We start from the raw sequence: 9143 nt of genomic DNA, 5'->3' as shown, positions 1-9143 counted from the left end.
GTTGGATTCCCCTTTAACGCTGAAAATTTGAAGTTGGATGTAAAATGAGAATTGTGCATATTTCCACCCCATATGACTGAATGTACCCATGTATAAAGAGCACTATAGCAGCTATAGAGGCATGATCGATATTTTGATTGAAAATTTATACTACTTATTCAGCAATGTGATTTTATTTTTGAAGAGGAATTATAAGGGGGTCTAATATTGCATGTATGAAGGTGAGATTAATGAGATAGGGCCTTTGAGTACTGGATACTGCCATGCATGCATGCATGCATGCTCAGCGAAAAAAAATGTGACTATACATGTAGATCATCAAAGGCGAGAAAGTATATGGGGCACTTTTGGGACAACATATATGCCTTCTCTCCATTCAGTAGCGAAATGGGATATGAAACTTTGTGCTAGATTTTTTTTTTTTTTTTTTTTTTTTTTTTTTTTTGGGGGGGGGGGGGGGCGGGGGATCCCCCCTCTTCAATATTGTAAAAACCCCGTATGTCAGTTGTCACGAACAAGTAGGTATATAGGGTATGTAGGCCTTTCAGGACTCAGGAATAAACTTGCCAAATGGAATGGTAGGCCTGAGCCATCTGTATAATATATCCCTATATATATTCTCAAAACTATTTGGCAAGGCGGATACTTAGCGATGACCTCATTCTCTTCACAATAAACAAAGCTCGCAAGATAAATTTAACCCGTCAGCTGAACCGCAGACTGGTAGCCGATCTCTGTGCATACAAGGCGAGAGTCACAATGAACTAGGGACCGTTTTGTTAGAACAATCTCTCGTAATAACTTAATAGACTACTAGGAAAATGGCGACCGGCTGCTGTGGAGTAAAGCGTCAGAAAGTTTCTGCTCCTCCCGAAAATGAAGGAAATCACCATGGATCTTCAACGTCATGCTCAACTAGAGATTATATTCCGTCTCCAAGGAACGGTTCGGCAGTTATACCTCGACCAAATGGCCTTAGTAACGGACTGAATTCCAGCCTAGCCCGTATTGTGTGTGAAGAGATGTGCTATTTTTGCTTCGAAACTTTGAACAGACATCTGCACAACGAAGCTCCAGCACCTTCTCCCAAATTCACCGATAAACCTTTGTGAGTGTAGTGGCAGTACCAATGTCAGTGAATGTGACGATAGCAAAACAGTTGCTGGTCAGCTGAAGTGGTGTCTCATACATAGGTAACCCAGAGAGCTCCCGCCCGCGCAGCGGGCGGGAGCCCAGAAGCTTACCGTGTATTTTACCATTGTCACCGGACTAGGGTGATTTATGGTCTAAATATTTCTCCAAATGAATTGTGAAAACGGAAAGTATACAATTACCACGATTATATGGATGAAGGTCTAACGAGTGGCAGATTCCTGACATCTGGGCACAGTCTGGAACCTCAAAAAAACGAAAAGTTCTCTCCTTCTACCCAGTCTCGATCGGCCATTTTGTTACAATTTTTAACAAAAATGGCCGATCGAGACGGGGTAGAAGGAGAGAACTTTTCGTTTTTTTGAGGTTCCAGACTGTGCCCAGATGTCAGGAATCTGCCACTCGTTAGACCTTCATCCATATAATCGTGGTAATTGTATACTTTCTGTTTTCACAATTTATTTGGAGAAATATTTAGACCATAAATCACCCTAGTCCGGTGACAATGGTAAAATACACGGTAAGCTTCTGGGCTCCCGCCCGCTGCGCGGGCGGGAGCTCTCTGGGTTAATACATAGGCAAATAGGGATGATAGTTCTGTCAGAAAGGGGGAAAAACAGAAGATACCAGTTATAACTTAAAAGGGAATGAAATCTTTGGAACAAGATAGCTTGTGTGAAAACATAAAAATCAAAGAAACATATCAACGAAAGTTTGAGAAAAATCGGACAAATAATGAGAAAGTTATGAGCATTTGAATATTGCGATCACTAATGCTATGGAGATCCTCACATTGGCAATGCAACAAAGATGTGTGATGTCACTTGTGAACAACTCTCCCCATTACTTTAATAGGATGGGGGGTCGGGTGTCCGGACACTTAATATTTTTGAAGCCTTCTTTTTTGTCTTTGGATTAGGCCTACACTAAAAATATGAATTCAATAGTTCTTAGTTGTAATCTTCCATTTTGTTCTCTATAATATTTCCTTACATTTTGTACTAAAAATTGATGAAACCTCGCTTGTAAATTTTTCCAAATGACTTTCTAAAATTGATCGTCCGGACACACAACAACTGGGTCTATATATTTCACTTAAACTGCCTCTTTTTTCACATCTATCAGTTGAGCATATATTCTTTCTATAGGAGGGTATGTAATAGTAATACAGATTTTTAAAGAATACATCATGGTTAAGAGTTGTATCACCATAAGAAAAAGCAAAAAGAGACATTTTGGGGGCATTTTATAGTCCATCAAAGGGAAAGTTGTTCACATGTGACATCACTCACACATCCTTGTCGCATTGCCAACTGGAGGATCTCCATAGCATTAGTGATTGCAATATTCAAATGCTCATAACTTTCTCATTATTTGTCCGATTTGTCTCAAACTTTCTTTGTTCTCATTCTTTGATTTTTCTGTTTTGACACAAGCCTACTTGTTCCAAAGGTTTCATTCCCCTTTAAGCAAAAGTGGTGCAGTGAATGGGAAGTATGATGGGGGGGGGGGGGGGGGTCGGGTGTCCGGACACTTTATATTTTTGAAGCCTTCTTTTGTGTCTTTGGATTACACTAAAAATATGAATTCAATAGTTGTAATCATCTTCTATTTTGTTCTCTATAATATTTCCTAACATTTTGTACTAAAAATTGATGAAACTTTGCTTGTAAATTTTTCCAAATGACTTTCTTAAATTGATCGTCCGTACACACAACCTGTCCGGACACACAACAACTGAGTATACGAAGTCGAGCCGACTTCAATCAAAAATCAAATTCAAAATGTTAGAAGTTACATGTAACTTAATGAAATTTAAACAAAACTTTCAAAGACAGAAAAACAGAAAACAGCCTTGTTAGTCTGATTTAAAGTTACACTTAATAAAGGGGAGGTTCACCCAGATGAAGTCGAGCTGACTTCAATCAAATTCAAAATGTAATAGAAGTTAATTTGATGAATTAAACAAAACTCTCAAAGGCAGAAAAATCAGAAAACAGTTTGTTAGTCTGATTGGGAGGTTCACCGTTCACCCAAATGACAAATCGGTAGTCGATAAATTCGGAAGTCGATAGTCAATTGTCCAAAGCAGTAAAATACAGAAATAAGAATTAGAGTAGAGAAAAATATAATTGTGAAGATTTGATGAGAATTTGCCTAAATAAATGCAGTTATAGACTTCTAGGTGTTTAATTTTGTAAGTTTTGGTTTTGACTTTTGTGACGTCTTGGTTGAGCAGTTACAGTACACTGGTACATGTAGCTCCTCCATGTATATGGCATTTCTGACATAATTTTTAAAAAAGTACCGGTACTGTAGTGATTTTATTTCTGTGGTGGGTTTGTAACTCTGACACATTTCCTTCATACCCCTTCTATAAAAAAATATACATATTCATGTTCCATTAAAGATAATTGGAATTTATGAAATGTTTATGTAAATGATGTACACTACCAGTCACAATTCTTTGACTCACTTATACCTGTTTCAGCCAGAGAACAATAGAATCAGTGGACCAAATCTATTGTTCTCTGGTTGAAACAGGTAATAGTGTATCAAGGAATTGTGACTGGTGTATATGGGAGCCACTTGCATATGAGATGACAAACTAAAATCTTAAATGATTGTCCAAAACTTTACTTAGATTTGTTATCTGAATGTGTTTTTAATTGGACATCTTACCTTAGGAATCATAACTCTACAACTTTTTCTTTCAATCCATTTCAGCACTTTAATTAATGTGATGGGGAATCTGGGAAGGCCGAAGCTAGATAAAAGATGCTAAGTTGGATTTCTGGTTATTTATTACACTTCATGGCCTTTTATTAAAGATATATTGCTTGGTTATATACCTCTCTTGATAAAATGTTTGTTAGCCTTCATTTTGGAATGTTTGGGTAACGTTGTGTCATCCAGTGTCCTAAATGAAAATGAAACTCGGTGAACATGTTAGCTTGTGTGAAAGCAAAAAACTCAAAGAAAAAAAAATCAGTGAAAGATCGAGAAAATTATAATAATAATATTAATAATATAGGTATATTTACCCAGGGTAGCCACTTCAGTTTCGAAAACTGTTCTACCAGCGGGCCCTGCTATTATTATTACCCCGGCTTTAGCTGAGCTGCCTAGGCGCTCAAGCATTCAAGGAATTTCTTCCTACCGGGTACCCATTCACCTCACCTGGGTTAAAATTAAATAATAATAAAGTTATATGAGCATGTGAATGTTCACATTACTAGTGATATGCCATCCTCCCATTGGCAATGCACTCAGTTGTAAAACTCCACCAATTACTTTTCTAAATGTTTAACTTAAATTGCTATTTTAATTAAGTCCATCCGTAGATCAGGTTTTTTTTTTTCATGGGAGGACATGCTATAGGGGTCCCGTAAAATATGCCATGGACAAAATCACATTAGTCGCATTGCCAATGTACTAGTATTGTTATATGTTTGTCTGTGTCAAATTGTTCTTGAACTTTCATTGATCTTAATCTTTGATTTTAATGTTTTCATACAAGCCAACTCGATCCAAGGGTTTCATTCTCGAAAGTTACAATAATGTAGTTTTAGCCATCAATTATTTCATGAGAAAGTCTTTAAGTTTACTGTCACCATATCCTCTGGTTCAGGAACATACGCCCACATGTACAGTGTTTCTGTGAAATTATGAAATCTAAGCTGACTGTTTGCTTACAAACTAACATGCACTAATGTGAGGATAGGGGGGGGGGGGGTTGGGGAGGGCCATGCCCCCCCATGAATGTTTCACAACCAAGGAGGGAAAAAGGAGAAAAGGAACGGGAAAGAGTGAAATATACTATTTTCTGAATATTATGTGATAATCCACCAAAATATTTGAATATCGTATAAAAAAGTTACAAAATTTTGCTCACTGGCTTCACTCGCTCACAACTTCTATTAGAACTATCTGGCCCCCTCAAATTTTTTGGGCTCATTACGTCACTAGACCAAGGCCTAAGTTAAACCGGACTCCAACATATTGTCCTGAGAGCTCTTGGCTTTCAGACACAGCTCCATTCTGTGCTAATGACTTATCTCCATTTTTGTCTTCCTCATTTCTATTTCAGTCCACTATTTGTAACATGGAAAATAGGCAAAGAAAAGCGTCTACGTGGGTGTATAGGTACATTTACTGCTATGAATTTACATGACGGTCTCAGGGAATATGCAATATCTAGGTAAGTCAATTGATCGTAAAGGGGGCTGTTTCACAAACTTTTTTTATAAAGCTTTGTGTTGTGGTCTTTAGTTAGGGAATATGCAGTATTTAGGTAAGTCAATCAATCGTAAAGGGGGATGTTTGAGAAACCTTTTTTATAAAGCTTTGTGTTGTGGTCTCAGGGAATGCAATATTTAGGTAGTAAAGTCGATCGTAAGGGGGCTGTCTCACAAACCTTTTATAAATCTTTGTGTAGTGGTTACGGGAAATATGCAATATCTAGGTTAGTCGATTGATCGAAAGGGGGCAGTTTTTTATATGTTAATATTAAGCTTTCTATGCATGACTTTATCAATGACTTAATATAGTACATACCGGTATATGTACATTTATGTTATTGGGTCTTTATTGTCATGAGCTTTTGATGTGCATAGAGTTGTCCTTCCATACATCAGAACTCAGAGCATTATTTCAGGCCAGAGGGACATTTCATAAAAGGACTTGTCGGATGTTATATCCAACATGTCCAGTTTTAGCTGACAGTTACCATAGTAACGGTGCTCAGTTCATCATATTTATGGAAATATTGACAACTTGTTAGACAAAATTGAATGTTGATGAAATGCTCACAAGATTATGCACAACATGTTATTAACTACTACTACTACTACTACTTTGAATTTTGAATTTTGTCTAGTCAAACAGTTCTCTTGTCCTAACAAATATGACTTAAGTACATGTAGAGTTACCTGTGTGATATTTGTAAATTTATAGAATTCTTGTTAGAGGCCGTTCTCACTACGCTTTATAAAACTAGTTTACTGGAAACTGATTCAGGAAACCAGTTTGGAAGATCGCTTTGCTAGCGTTCCCACTTGATCACGCGAAAGTGGTTTTCCAAATCACTTCACATAAAGCAATCTTGTTGCTATGGAAACGCTCTCAGTGGGGTGACACGTTTCGCGCGGAATTAGAAACCGCAGCATAGGCATTCTACACCTGTCGTGTGGAGTAGCGCGCTCAAAATGTGCGAAGATCGCTTCCCGAAGAACGGTTGTGTCCTCACGCTAAAACCAGTTTAACGAGGCAAAGCGATCTTGAAAACTACATCGTGAGGTGGTTTTCCAAACTGGTTTGGAAGATTGCTTCCAAGACCGCTTCGACCGTTCTCACTACGCGTTAAACTAGTTTCCGCTAAACTAGTTTCCAGTAAACTAGTTTTAGGAACGTAGTGAGAACAGCCTCTTAACCTGTTTCCTACTGGACCCAAAGGTCTCTGTACAAAGCTTATGGGAATCCAAGAATTCAGTCGTCAACGGGTTAATTTATAATTTGTCAAAATGTGACAGGCATTAGGAAATTCATCCCTCATGTAGAATACGATAAGAGAAAAACATCTAGTTTACATATTGCTCAATTCCATTCTTTTGGAAGGTCATGCATACAGGAATGTAAAATAAAAGCTTTATGAAATGCAACCCAGGTATATATTTTTAAATTCTTTTTAATATTCTCTTTGTATTTTTAAAATCCAAATTGTACCATGGGACATGATTTATAAAGAGTCAAAGATAAAAATCATAGGATTCCATCTTAGAAAATTATCTGAGTTTTAAAGATGCTACCGTATTTGGTATGGGTAACAGAAAACAGAATATACTCGTCAAAATTTGGATCAATTTGGTTTGATCTCATTTGCCACTGTGTATAAATGTCAAAAGCAATATCTCAATGAAGGAAAATGCAAGGAGCAATTTTATGATCTTCAAAGTTAACTGCATGCTATGAAGTGCATGTAAATGTCAAATTACATGCTTGAACTACACACGCCTTGCAGTTCATTTTATTGCCTTGTAATGCTACATGCCCTCTTTATTGTAATGAAGCCAGGTACATTGTGTTACAAGCACTACATACAATAATTGTACAAAAAACCTATACATGTTGTATGTAATGTACATGTATCTTGTCAGAAGTGGTTTGGACGACAAAACTCAAGTTGCACAAAATTTCATTGTACAACTGTACATGTACAAAATATGTTCGGGGCTTGGATTTTGATATTTTTTTAGGACAAAGCCTCTTTACTACAGTATGTAGGAAAGATATTACAGCACAAATAAATATTTTAAAAATGCACAATAAATCACCAAGGCAAGGCAAATGGCAGGCGCATTGAAGCCAATGAAATGGGCTGTGGCCATGGCCTTTGCATAACTCATTTGATTGCTTGATTTTAATTTCAGCTCTTCTTTATATGATGTCTTGTTTTAGAGTTTGTTCAAAAGTGTATCTGTGCATGCCACCTCCAAAATATCCCACTACTAACATAAACATGTACTTGTAGCCCATGAATAATGATAAAAAAGATAATCAAATAGCAAACTACAAAGTTACAATATCTTCCTGTTGAAAGTTTGTTTTGTTTTGTGATTTTTTTTTGTGGTTTAAAAAAAAAACTTTTGTTGCACTGTACATGTATTATAAACAATTCTTTGTACTGGTCCGTCTTTCTCTCCAGTGCGTTTAAAGATACACGTTTTCAACCTATAACCAGGGATGAGCTATCACGCCTTCATGTCTCTGTCTCCTTGCTGCGTCATTTTGAAGATGCCAAAGATTGGGAAGATTGGAGGGTATGTATGAAGTGCTGAAGTAAAAGTAGTAGATGATTGAACTCTGTCTGTGCTAAAGATTGGGAAGATGGAAGTGCATGTATGAAGTGCTGAATTAAATATATGTAGATGGTTGAATTAAATCATCTATCTTCTGTGTTAATTTGAAGATGCCAAAGAGTGGGAAAATTGGAGGTTATGTATGAAGTGCTGAATTTGTGCGTTTCATAATTACATGCATTCAGATTGCGCCCTTATGACCCCACTCGTTCACAGTAATCCCGAGAATTTATTCAAGCACAGTGTTCTTACCATGCATTAAAAGGGAAGTTCACCCTGACAAAAAGTTTATAGTAAATGTAGTAGAAAAAAATAACAAAAATATTGGCCAATGTTTGAGGAAAATCCATCAAAGAATAAGAAAGTTATTAGAAATTTAATTGTTTGATTTGTGACATCATATGCAAGCAGCTTTCCTAAATGCATGTGTCATAAGGTAAAAAATCAATGAAATGTCATTTTTTCAGAAAATTGATAATGGTTTTTATAGTTCTTCATTATATCACTACACAAATTATTTCACACCCGCTTCTAAAAAGAAAATAAAAAATAAGTCATCACAAACCCTTAAAAATGGAATTTATGCATTTTATATTACATTACATAACACGGGGCAGCTGCTTGTTTATGATGTCACAGGTCAAAACTTGAAATTCTAATAACTTTCTTAATCTTTAATGGATTTTCCTCAAACCTTCACCAAATATTTTTAGCATTTTTTTGCTCTTTTACAAGAAAGTTTTTGTCAGGGTGAACTTCCCCTTTAATCACAGCGTTCTCTCACAAAGTGGCTATTTGAACAGTTGCATACGTATTACTTTACACTTTTCCTGAGATTGAACATTATTCTTCCATATGGTTTGGATTCAAAGTCAGATGTAAGGATGATTTGCAGTACTAGCTTATCATCTGTCACTAAAATCAATCAAACTTTCTTTTTATAAATGTACACTCCCTGTTCTGTTTGTCAGAAAGAAAGAAAGGTATGACAGGAAAGATTACTCATTGTTTGGAGTTTTCCAAATTCCAACCTCTCTTTTTTGTAGTTGACCTTTCTGGTGACTTGTGATGCCCAAAGCAATATTTGTTTACAGTAGTAGTCGTTCTTTACTCTGGCCTCCAAATAAAAGCACT

The 9143-nt window shown here is 36.5% G+C and overlaps 1 protein-coding gene across 1 annotated transcript; it reads left to right on the top strand.

Annotated features, from left to right (window-relative positions):
- The first annotated feature begins 739 nt into the window (after nt 1–739).
- On the top strand, nt 740–8906 carry LOC129279099 (AMMECR1-like protein). The gene is made up of 3 exons (XM_054915210.2): nt 740–1108; nt 5243–5353; nt 7856–8906. The coding sequence occupies exons 1-3, from the start codon at nt 822–824 to the stop codon at nt 7986–7988; spliced, it is 531 nt and encodes a 176-aa protein (XP_054771185.2). The 5' UTR covers nt 740–821; the 3' UTR covers nt 7989–8906.
- The last annotated feature ends 237 nt before the right edge of the window (nt 8907–9143 follow it).

The sequence above is a fragment of the Lytechinus pictus genome, chromosome 16 (genome assembly GCF_037042905.1).
Source record: "Lytechinus pictus isolate F3 Inbred chromosome 16, Lp3.0, whole genome shotgun sequence".
NCBI lineage: Eukaryota > Metazoa > Echinodermata > Echinoidea > Temnopleuroida > Toxopneustidae > Lytechinus > Lytechinus pictus.
The sequence above is the reverse complement of the archived record's forward strand: the minus strand, read 5'-3'. Positions and strand labels throughout refer to the sequence as shown.

Coding starts and splice junctions, on each gene's coding strand:
- LOC129279099 (XM_054915210.2), top strand. CDS start 822: ATGGCGACCGGCTGCTGTGGAGTAAAGCGTCAGAAAGTTTCTGCTCCT. Junction 1,109..5,242: donor AAATTCACCGATAAACCTTT/GTGAGTGTAGTG, acceptor TTTCTATTTCAG/TCCACTATTTGTAACATGGA. Junction 5,354..7,855: donor AGGGAATATGCAATATCTAG/GTAAGTCAATTG, acceptor CTTTCTCTCCAG/TGCGTTTAAAGATACACGTT.